This window comes from Nothobranchius furzeri, chromosome 11 (genome assembly GCF_043380555.1).
Source record: "Nothobranchius furzeri strain GRZ-AD chromosome 11, NfurGRZ-RIMD1, whole genome shotgun sequence".
Taxonomy (NCBI): Eukaryota; Metazoa; Chordata; class Actinopteri; order Cyprinodontiformes; family Nothobranchiidae; genus Nothobranchius; species Nothobranchius furzeri.
The window spans coordinates 23,360,345-23,372,573 of NC_091751.1; the positions used below are offsets into that span (position 1 = coordinate 23,360,345).

The 12,229-nt window shown below is 45.3% G+C and overlaps 1 protein-coding gene across 1 annotated transcript; it reads right to left on the minus strand.

Moving 5' to 3' along the window:
* Positions 1 to 352: 352 nt before the first annotated feature.
* s100v2 (S100 calcium binding protein V2) lies at positions 353 to 4,884 on the minus strand. Its single transcript, XM_015955739.3, has 3 exons — positions 4,756 to 4,884; positions 1,874 to 2,005; positions 353 to 966 (listed from the first exon to the last, which is right to left on the minus strand). Exons 1-3 carry the CDS (start codon positions 4,762 to 4,764, stop codon positions 796 to 798), a joined length of 312 nt encoding a protein of 103 aa, XP_015811225.1. The 5' UTR covers positions 4,765 to 4,884; the 3' UTR covers positions 353 to 795.
* Positions 4,885 to 12,229: the final 7,345 nt, after the last annotated feature.

The following is a 12,229-nucleotide window of genomic DNA, read 5'->3' on the forward strand; positions in this document are numbered from 1 at the left end:
AATAAATAACAATTTTGAGTACCTGTCCACTGTAGTGACCATTATGCATCAAAGAGTTAATCTACCAGCTAATATCTGGTCGTGTGCATCAGTTGTTAAGGAGTAAGTTAAATTTCCTCTACCCTGAGATGAGTTTTCTGTTAAAGCTATAGTCACTCTGGTTTCTCCTTCTGCAGCTGCACATGCTCTGTAAAAACATGCCCCACTTCCTCTAAACAGGATGCAGCCATTAACACACCTGAGCACCCTCTGTTCTCTTTTACCTGCTAATAGACACCTCCCCATAAACAATAAACAGACATATAATAATCACGCATATTTTGCTGATAAACACAAAGGAAGATGACATGGGTGGAATCAACAAGTTTATTGGAATTGGTCGTTCTGATTCGATGATTAAACAGTCGTATTGGTTTAATGCATCCAAAGAAAACTTTAATCAATGAATATCTGATACAAAATCAAACAAAAACATTTTAAACAACACTGGTTCTGACTCAGCCCGACTTCCTATGACATCACACACAGCCTCGGTGCAGGAACATGCTGCCGCCTGCAGACAGAACAGCAGCTGCTTGTTTTGGAGGTTATCATTACTATTAGTCATATAAATAAACCAAAAGTGGATTTTCCAGCCTTATTCGTGAGTGGGATTTGTTTCCAGGACACTGAGACATTGGGAACAAGTTGCTGTGGCAGACTAAAGGTTAAACTTTGGCCTTCTGTTTAACTGCATGATAACATCTGTGCTACATGGAGGAGAGCTGCTGCCGGCTGCCGAGTGGAGGCTGAACTTCACAGAAGCAGGCAGCCACATGACGAGGCCCTCTGGCTGCTCAGGAGGCTGTGCTGCGAGGTGGCTAGAGACTGGACCAGGCCCCAGAAGTGTTTGAAAGTGATGCCCTCACCGTCAGCAACCCCCATCTTCTGCATGATCTCGCCCATATTCTGGTCTGAGCCGGCTCCCTGTAGGAACAACAATTCAGAGGGTCAGGTCCAGCCTCCTTCTGGATTCATTTGCTGATTAGTGTGCAACACTTTGAGTCTAGAATGACGAACCTCTTCACAGTATCGTAACTGTCTGAGATCCTGAATGTGGGGTTTTCATCAGCTGTGAACCATAATCATCACAATTCTAACAAAAGATAACAAACTAATGAGATACACTCATTTCATGCAAAGCCAGATGTTTCAAGCCTTTATCTCATACGTTAGTTTCACCTTTTTCTTTACTGACATAAAGGAGCTTTTGCACCAAATTCTGTCTTTTTTTAGTTTTACTTGTTTTATTTTCAAGTTTAATTTTAATTTTTATCTTTTATACTTTTTATTTTATGTTTGGAGTATCCTGTTGTTTGCACAGGGAAACAAAGAAACACTGTTGGTGTCTTTCTGCAGATACTAGGTCAGTCCTGGTAATGGAGAAAATGAAATGAAATTCAACTTAGCCTGTGTGTGTGTGTGTGTGTGTGTGTGTGTGTGTGTGTGTGTGTGTGCACTTGTCTATACTACATACTGAGAAACAATGTCACACTGTTCACCTATAAAGTGAGGATATTATAAATGAATGGAAGTCAATGATGATCCTCACACCTACTAGCAAAATGAGAATGTGTGTGTGTGTGTGTGTGTGTGTGTGTGTGTGTGTGTGTGTGTGTGTGTGTGTGTGTGTCTGTGTGTGTGTGTGTGTGTGTGTGTGTGTGTGTGTGTGTGTGTGTGTGTGTGTGTGTGTGTGTGTGTGTGTGTGTGTGTGTGTGTGTGTGTGTGTGTGTGTGTGTGTGTGTGTGTGTCTCAGACTGCTGAACATGTTCCTGGCTGTCTTTGTTTGCAGGCTGAGGTGTGCCGCCACACCCAGCCCTGCTGAAGGTCTTACCTTCATCAGGTTTGGCAGCTGAGTGGACAAAAGTCCCTTGAACTCATCGGCCTTCAGAGCTGGACCTTTGTCGGCCGAAGCATCGTGGAACTTGGTGACCAGAGTGTTGATTGCGTTCTCTAGGTCTGAATACTAAACAGAGAGGAAGATGTGTGAGAGACCAGCTGAAGATAAGATCAGATCAAGTTTGGTCTGTTTCTGTTATCAGTCAAAATCACATCCGACAGAGAAATGAACTGGTTTTACGCAAAAACCTCAGACTGACGCTGCAACTCGGTAAACAGCTTTAGGCTTTTATTTTGAAGGAATTTAACGGTTTGGCTTGAGTTAGCTTAAGCAACACTGCTGATCTTATTGTGAAACTAAGTATCTGAATGGATTTCTCAATCACAACAGCTTGGCTTCTAGAGAGGATCCTTGTTTCTAGACTATTTTACACTAATGTCTGCACTTACAAAAGGGCAAAGATAGTTGTTTCTTTTAGCTTTTTTATTCATTAAAAGTCAAAATTTGATGTGGATAAAAAGTTAATTTTGTTTTACTTTAAATGTCATCACGTGTTTTAAGACTTTAGGTTCAGCACTTCAGTGAGATTCAGGGACCTTCAAGTTTAAAGGGGACATATGACTTTTGTCTTAGGCAATAACAGTTCTATGGTCTATAGAAAGCATGTCTACAAACTAAATCCCTCCCATGTTAAGCAAATTAAGCAGTTTTATTATTGACATTTCAGTACCTTCCAGAATTAGCTGTTTTAGTACTCTCACTTAAAAAAACAAGCTACTGCTGGCCACGCCCACTCATGTCCTGATTGGCTGCTATAAGCTGAGAAGCTCTGCAATCCGGGTGGGACTCAAATTAGAGCTGCTGCTTCTCTAGCAGCTCTTCTACATGAAAGTTGGTTTTATTCTAATTTTCCTGTTTGTGACATCACAAATCGGGACTTTTGGAAACAGTTTGGTTTTGGCACATCATTCTTAAAATCAGAGACTGAGAAAATGGACGGACAGGTTTCTCTTCAAGTTTGGAGTGTTTATAAAGGTAGTATACACATGGCAGCACAAGCTGATGCAAAAGGTGAGATCTCGCATCACCTTGTGTGTGTGTGTGTGTGTAGAGGGGTAAATAACTGAGGCCTAGTCCACACGTAGCCGGGTTTTTTAAAAACGAAGATCCGCCCCTCCAAAAACTTGCATCCACACCATCTCGTTAAAAAAATAACTCTGTCCACATGTACCCGGATAAATACGTTGTTAAGGACATGCCAGACCTGTAGGCGGCAGTATTTCCCCTGTTCTTAACCTCGTCCTTCGTCTGTGGTCTTCCGCAAGGAGCAGTAATTCCGCTTGCAAAAACAAACAAGCAAAAAGCGCTTGGACAATTGATAAAGCGAGCGCAGCTCTGAGGGCATCCATGCTGTCGGCTAGCGTAAACACAGGTCGCACACGTGATGTCAGCATTTTTCTGTCACGGAAAGTGACGTTGCGGACCTTAAAACTCCGGTTTTGTCCGTCCACACGCAGACACCCAAAACGGAGAAAACGCAGATCTTCACTTTGGCCGGAGCTTTTAAAAAGGTCCATTTTCATGTGAAAAAACTCCATTTTCGTGTGGATGACAGGCCAAAACGTAGAGAAATATCTAGGTTTTGGCAGATCCCCGGCTACGTGTGGACAGGGCCTGATGTATTCTCCAGGATTTCTCCACTAATGAAATGAATGATTCTGCACGAGAAGAACCAGAGCATGGTAGAACAGGCACCTCTTCACAGACACAAAAGTAGAAAGTTCTCCAAACATTCTGATTAACTGCTCTGTGTCCAATCAGAAGGTTGGAGGTTCGATTCCCAATGTCCAGCGTCTTTGAGCAGGCACCAGGTTGCCTTCATCAGGTCTAACAGCTGGATTTGAATGACATCTCATCTCCAAACTGTTTTAAGTTGATGGAGAAAAGTCTTGCTACTGCTGTCTGGTGCACTTTTATTCTATTTAAACATGAATGATTATAAACTAAAGTTAGCCCTGCCGAGATTTACCCGCCTGACTCTCCTACAGTCAGACATGATTCATACATCTGAGTCTCTTTGTAATATTTGGGTCTTTTTAAAGAAATCCTTAAGATGTTTTTATTGCTTTCAGCTTCAGCTTGGAGTTTTTATTTTCTTTTGAATCCACTGAGCTGCACCAGATCTCAGAGCCCATGGAGTCTCCTGGTTGTAGGATGAGCCACACCCAAAGCCAGACCCGGATCCGTCCGTCAGAATCTGCAGCTTTGGTGGTTTTAAACACACTCAGGGTGTGTTTGATAACTGTTATTGTAGTTTGGAGCATGTGAGCCGCACTGACCGGACCAGAACCGGAAACATGTTTAAGAAAAGAAAGAGTTGGAGCTGATCTGCAGATGTTCTCCTAACTTTTTAACGGCGAATATGGCACCGCGGTTCGGACGAAACCTGGCTGGCCTGGTTCGGATCAGCGGGCCTGCAGCCAGCTAATCCTGTACTGGATCAGAATGTGTGTCGAAACCTTCCTCTGGACCCGAACCGAACCGGGCCTCGGACTTTTACGCACTGCGTGGTGTGACGTGCGTCACCGCGCCGCGCAGGGAGGGGCCGCACACATCTGGAAAGTTTTTCACTCCCGAACCGGAGGGAGATAAAACTATTTCACACAAAACGAAACCAAAAAAACCCACTCGGTCTGTTTCTGGTTCTATCAGGAGCACAATCGCTCCAGTGAGAGGAGTTCTGGTCCGGTTCTGCTCCGCAGCTCAAACCAGCAGATAACTCTCCTGAAATAAAACCCTCCAGTAGGACCCGAAAGCCCAAGTCTCTACGGGTGTGTAACTTTGTCCCTGAAAGCAAAAATAAAGTTAGTTTGTACCTGAGGCATGTCGACGGCGAAGGGGCAGCTTCCTGTGTGAGTCTGCAGTTCTGTCACCACTTGGCGGTCCTGGGTCCTCCTCCTGAGTCCTCCTCCCACCGGGTCCTCCTCCTCAGACAGGAGGAGCTGTCAACCCCTCTGATACCAAGAGATGAACCACCGCCCTGCTGTCGCTGATCCTGTCCCGGTCCTTGTCAAATGTTCTGTTATATATATATATATATATATATATATATATATATATATATATATATATATATATATATATATATATATAATTTTTTTTCTTCAAAAGAAGTATACATAACAATAGTTTTTGTTAAGAAAGCATCAGATGATTAAAATGAATGAAATGGTAACTAGCTTGTATTTGATGAACTCACACATTCACACAGTGAAGGTGATGAGCTACAACATAGCCACAGCTGTCCAGAGGAGCACTGATGGAAGCGGGGCTGCTGAGAACACCTCCAGTCCCTCCGACCAGCACCAGCAGGCAATGTCGTTTAAGTGTCTTACTTGAGGACTCAACGACTGCAAGAATCTGAGTTGGATTTGATCCTGCAACCCTCCGGATATGAGACGGCATGTGGGGAATTTCGGAGATGTTTTGGTTTCTCTAAGCTGAGGAAAGTGTATTGGATACATGTTGTTTTTTAATGACAAAAACTGAAGGAGCATGCATTGCACAGCTAAAGGCTAAATGCAGCCACAGTTACCACAAGTAACAACATGTGCCACCCTAAAATTTGCCCCTTCTCTCCAGATAAGGTTCCGGGAGCACCATTGGTCCTGCTCCACGCTGTGTTGGACCTCTTCAGGTCCGATCCAGGTCTCTCCTCAGCTTGCTGATGTAGGTCTGAAATAAAACTGGACTCTGAGCCAGAAAAGTAGCTGGACCACATTCTTCCTGCTGTTCTGAGTGACGTCACACAGCCTCTGGAGCAGGAAGACAAACCGGTATTTACCTTCTGGGCTGCAGCAGCCAGACTGGTTAAATCCCACCGCTAGATAACAGAGAGACAGAAAGTCACTGCTGTGGCCTGGCAAGCCATTCTATATTTAAGCAACATCACACGAGAGGGAGTGCGTTGTTGCTGAATATCAGCACTGGTGTGATTCGGTCGTAAGCACGAGGCCGCAGGCCGAGTGCCGTAGATAATCACACCAGTGCTGATCTTCAGCAACAATGCATGACCTCGAGTGTGATCTTGCTTTTATACAACAGTTCTACCTGCTCATTTTATTTTTACAACAACAATAAGCAACAACAGATTATGATTTGTTAATGTATTTAATCATTTATCAGGCTCCACCGCCAACACAAATAGTCCCAACACGAAACGGAGACTCGGACATGGCTGTTGCTAGGATACACAAACATTTTCTACAATAACGTTTAGAACGCCTGTGCACAGCGAAGTGATACTGTTTGTAAACAGTCCCAGTGCTGGTATAGTCCAATATAAGCACTCTTGGAAAGTCTCTTGATCAATCAAATCACTCGGTCGGAACTAACTGTTGTATAAATGTGAATATATAGTCAGGCCACGACATGAAACTTTCGTTTTGTAACTAGCAGACTTCCAAAATAAAAAAATCAATGTACAAGTTTCAAATTAAAACTCTCAAAACACACATTTCATTTTACAGTTACAAACCTCAAATCTACAGTGTTACGGATCTTTTTGTCTCGATTCTAGCGTCAGTGGGAGGAACTTGGGTGGAACCAATGAGAGCACGAAGCCTTCTCTGGATCCAGATGACCCAATGAATTATAGACCAATATCTAACCTTCCATTTTTATCCAAAGTCCTGGAGAAAATAGTGGCCATCCAAGTATGTGAACATTTAAAAACTAATGCTCTGTTTGAGGAATTTCAGTCTGGTTTTAGAGAGTATCACAGCACTGAAACTGCATTAGTGAGAGTTACAAATGATATTCTCATGGCCTCAGAATCTTGTGTCTGTTCTAGTCTTGTTGGATCTCAGTGCTGCCTTTGACACAGTTGATCACAATGTTCTTTTAGAAAGACTTGAACATGTTGTAGGGATCAAAGGAACAGCGTTTGGCTGGTTTAAATCCTACCTGTCTGACAGATTTCATTTTGTAAATGTACATGACAAATCGTCTTCATACTCCAGGGTTACTTGTGGAGTACCACAGGGATCAGTGCTTGGACCAATTCTTTTTACTATATAAATGCTCCCAATTGGTAAAATCATTAGACAGCATGGGATAAACTTCCACTGTTATGCTGACGATACTCAGTTAAATTTATCCATTAACCCTGATGAACCTAATCAGTTGGGTAGATTACAGGCTTGTCTTGAGGACATAAAAAATTGGATGACTCTAAACTTTTTGCTTTTAAATCAAGACAAGATGGAAGTTCTCATCTTTGGACCAGAAATCCAGAATAGGAAATTGCTTAGTCAATCACCTGACCTGAATGGCATTATATTAATCTCCGAGAACAAAGTAAGGAACCTTGGTGTTATCTTTGACCAGGACATGTCATTCAAATCTCAGGTTAAACAGGTTTGTAGGATTTCCTTCTTCCACCTTCAGAATATTGCTAAGATTAGAAGCATCCTTTCCAGGAGTGATGCTGAAAAACTAGTTCATGCATTTATTACATCAAGACTGGATTACTGTAATCCATTACTCTCAGGAAGTCCACACAATGTAGTTAAAAGTCTTCAGCTTGTCCAAAATGCTGCAGCTAGAGTTCTGATGAGAATTAAAAAGAGAGATCATATCTCTCCTGTCTTAGCTTCCCTACAATGGCTACCTGTTAAATTCAGAATAGATTTTAAGATCCTTCTTCTCACATATAAAGCTCTTAATAATCACACTCCATCATACATCAGTGATCTGATTGTTCCTTCGTCTTCGTCTTCGTCTTCCTCCGCTTATCCGGGTCCGGGTCGCGGGGGCAGCATCCCAACTAGGGAGCTCCAGGCCGTCCTCTCCCCGGCCTTGTCCACCAGCTCCTCCGGCAGGACCCCAAGGCGTTCCCGGACCAGATTGGAGATGTAACCTCTCCAACGTGTCCTGGGTCGACCCGGGGGCCTCCTGCCGGCAGGACATGCCCGAAACACCTCCCCGGGGAGGCGTCCAGGAGGCATCCTGACCAGATGCCCAAACCACCTCAACTGGCTCCTTTCGATCCGGAGGAGCAGCGGTTCTACTCCGAGTCCCTCCCGAATGTCCGAGCTCCTCACCCTATCTCTAAGGCTGAGCCCGGCCACCCTACGGAGGAAACTCATTTCGGCCGCTTGTATCCGCGATCTCGTTCTTTCGGTCATTACCCAAAGCTCATGACCATAGGTGAGGATTGGGACGTAGATCGACCGGTAAATCGAGAGCCTGGCTTTCTGGCTCAGCTCCCTCTTCCCCACGACAGATCGGCTCAGCGTCCGCATCACTGCAGATGCCGAACCAATCCGCCTGTCGATCTCCCGATCCCTCCTACCCTCACTCGTGAACAAGACCCCGAGATACTTAAACTCCTCCACTTGAGGTAGGACCTCTCCCCCGACCCGGAGGTGGCAAGCCACCCTTTTCCGGTTGAGAACCATGGTCTCAGATTTGGAGGTGCTGATCCTCATCCCAGCCGCTTCACATTCGGCCGCGAACCTACCCAGCAAGAGCTGAAGGTCAGAGCTGGATGAAGCTAGGAGGACCACATCATCCGCAAAAAGCAGAGACGAGATTCTCCTGCCACCAAACTCGACACACTCCACACCACGGCTGCGTCTAGAAATTCTGTCCATAAAAGTGATGAACAGAACCGGTGACAAAGGGCAGCCCTGGCGGAGTCCAACCCTCACTGGGAACAGGTCCGACTTACTACCGGCTATGCGGACCAAACTCACGCTCCTCTGGTAAAGGGACTGAATGGCCCTTAACAGAAAGCCACCCACCCCATACTCCTGGAGCGTCCCCCACAGGGTGCCCCTGGGGACACGGTCATAAGCCTTCTCCAAATCCACAAAGCACATGTGGATTGGTTGGGCAAACTCCCATGCCCCCTCCATCACCCTTGCAAGGGTATAGAGCTGGTCCACAGTTCCACGGCCAGGACGAAAACCACATTGCTCCTCCTCTATCTGAGATTCAACTATCGATCGGACCCTCCTCTCCAGTACCTTGGAGTAGACCTTTCCAGGGAGGCTGAGGAGTGTGATCCCCCTATAGTTGGAACACACTCTCAGGTCACCCTTCTTAAAGATGGGGACCACCACCCCGGTCTGCCACTCCCTAGGAACTTCCCCCGATGACCACGCAATGTTGTAGAGACGTGTCAACCATGACAGCCCTACAACATCCATAGCCTTGAGATACCCAGGACGAACCTCATCCGCCCCCGGGGCTCCGCCGCTGTGTAGTTGTTTGACTACCTCAGCAACTTCTGCCCCCGAGATCGGACAGTCCATCCCCAGGCCTCCCAGCTCTGGTTCCTCCTCGGAATGCGCATTGGTGGGATTGAGGAGCTCCTCAAAGTATTCCTTCCACCGTCCGACTATAGCCTCAGTTGACGTCAGCAGCTCCCCATCCCCACTGTAAACAGTGTGAGCGAGTTGCTTCCTTCCTCTCCTGAGGCGCCGGACAGTTTGCCAGAACCTCTTTGGAGCCGATCGATAGTCTTTCTCCATGGCCTCACCAAACTCCTCCCACGCCCGAGATTTTGCCTCGGCAACTGCCACTGCTGCACCCCGCTTGGCTATCCGGTACCTGTCTGCTGCCTCCGGAGACCCACAGACCAGCCACGCCCTGTAGGCCTCCTTCTTCAGCCTGACGGCTCCCCGAACCTCTGGTGTCCACCAGCGGGTACGGGGGTTGCCACCACGACTGGCACCGGCCACCTTACGACCACAGCTAGCAACAGCCGCCTCGACAATCGCAGAGTGGAACAAGGCCCACTCGGACTCAATGTCCCCCACTGCTCTCGGGACGTGGTCAAAGCTCTGCCGGAGGTGGGAGTTGAAGACCGTCTAGACAGGTTCTTCTGCCAGGCGTTCCCAGCAGACCCTCACTATGCGTTTGGGTCTGCCAGGTCTACGCGGCATGTTCCCTTGCCATCTGATCCAACTCACCACCAGGTGGTGATCAGTTGACAGCTCCGCCCCTCTCTTCACTCTGATTGTTCCATACGTTCCTAACCGAGCTCTTCGCTCTCAGACTGCAGGTTTACTGGTGGTTCCCAGAATATCTCAAATTAGGATGGGAGGCAGATCTTTTAGGTATCAGGCTCTTCTCCTGTGGAACCAGCTCCCAGCCTTAGTCTGTGAGGCAGACATCTTGTCTACATTTAAGAATAGGCTTAAAACATTTTTATTTGATAGGGCCTATGGTTAAAATCTGACGTTAGCCTAGATCTGGACAAGTGGGGGAGTAGAGGGAGGTGGAGTGTACAGTCTGTAAAGACGGCTCTCCCTTGCCCTGCCTCCAACATGCCTACATCTAAACAGGCTAGGTTATCCAGAGTTATCTCTGTAGTTATGCTGCTATAGGCTTAGACTGCTGGAGAACACACTGACCACTTTTCACACTCTACTACTTTCTTCTACAATCTGCTCTTTAACTGTATTATTTTCTGCAATTTCAGCTGTTAACTTTATTTTCTCTGTAAGTGTTTTTCTCCCCAGAAGAAGCTACAATGTTCTGCTGAGTTGTGGTGGCCTCATGGAGGGGGCCATCGTCTAGCACACTGCTGCTAACCACTAAAACATTCTCCTTCTCCTGATAATAACTTTTTGCTTTTCTTGACGTCGGATGTGCTACTGCTAGTTTATCCGTTTAATTATAGATTCACTAGGATAAATACAATAAAGTTTATTTCTCACCAAATAGAATATTTACTAAGAAATCACAATTAACTATAGACACATTGCTTGTTGTGTGTGTGTGTGTGTGTGTGTGTGTGTGTGTGTGTGTGTGTGTGTGTGTGTGTGTGTGTGTGTGTGTGCTCTTGTATTCTCGATCCCCAGTGAGTCGTGGAGGATGGATGCTTATACTGAGCCAGGATTCTCTGGAGGTTTCTTCCTGTTAAAAGGGAGTTTTCCTCTCCACTGTCGCTATATGCTTGCTTAGTATGAGGATTGCTGTATAGTCACTGACATTAGTCAGTGACTTGATGCAATTTTTGGGTTCCTTATATAGGAAAATTTTTTTTGTCTGATTGGCTTAATGAACTGTGAATTGGAATGTTTATTATGTGAAGTGCCTTGAGACGACTCTTGTCGTGATTTGGCGCTATATAAATAAACTTGAATTGAATTGAACATGATGTCAATCAGCAGGTACTAGCTTCTGCCTAGCTTGATGAACAGCTGAACACGTGATTCAATCACAGAATCAAGTTGGCCTAAAATGTTTGGATTTTCCTTTTAGAAGAAGGATTTACTTTGGGGCCTTTGGAGTTAAGCCTGATTTATACTTTTCTTTGTGCGTCGGTGCAGAGAAATGCAACGCCATTATGCATCGGCGCAAGAGCTCTCCAACAGGCTCACAAAGGGTGACGGAGACATGCCCAACATTTTAAACACACATTCAAATTAACGGAGACTGCAAGCTAGTGACTGGTTAGGAGGCCGCTTCCTGTAAAATCGTCAACAGCTCTACCATTGTACTGTTAAAAAGTAAAAGGATATTTAGGAGCATACCCGAAGCAGATTGAAGAACATATCACAGAAAAAGTCTGAAAATAAGAACATTTATTTACTCGTGACTGATGGAGTACAAAATAGCAAATGTGGATGAAAATGAAGAAAAATGTGGGTTTAGAGATGGCGATCGCACGAAGAGGTGGAGGAGAATGAAGGACAAATTTGTCCGTGTTAAAAAGTCTCTGAAATATATAAACGCATTAGTAAATACTATCGTGGGCCGGATACATGAGCCTTATGGTACCACAGAAAATCGTTACGCCCTCTGTTTTCCTGGTGGGGAATAGCTTTGCAACACTCCCCAGGTGACGGAGAAGTCCGAGAGCAAAACGTCTGTCAGTGCGTGAAGTATTATTCAGGCTTCTTTGGTATGTTTTTACTGTGTCTAGTTTCTAATTCCATTCTTGGTTCTTTTTAAAACACAGGAAATGTTTCTCTTTACGTTAGCAAGGTAAAGAGAAACCTTTCCTGTGTTTTAAAAGAACCAAAAATGGTATTAATCAGGCTTTGTTGAAATGATCAAATTAAGCTGTAAAGGTTCTGGTGGGGTTTATTTCCTCTTTGTTTTTGTGATCAGTTTAGCTTGCTCTGATGCTGCCTGTCCTTTAACACAAGATGTCCTCAGCTGCTCCTGTTTGGCTTCTGCTTCTGATTAGCTCAGCAGCATTCCCTGATCCAGCCCCATGAGGGAATCTTTCCCCCACACTCCTTCATGGTCTGTCCCATCATCTGGTCACGCTGTTTGGAATTCCCGAGCCTCAAATCTTAGATTATAACTACCAGTTTAGCTGAATAGTGT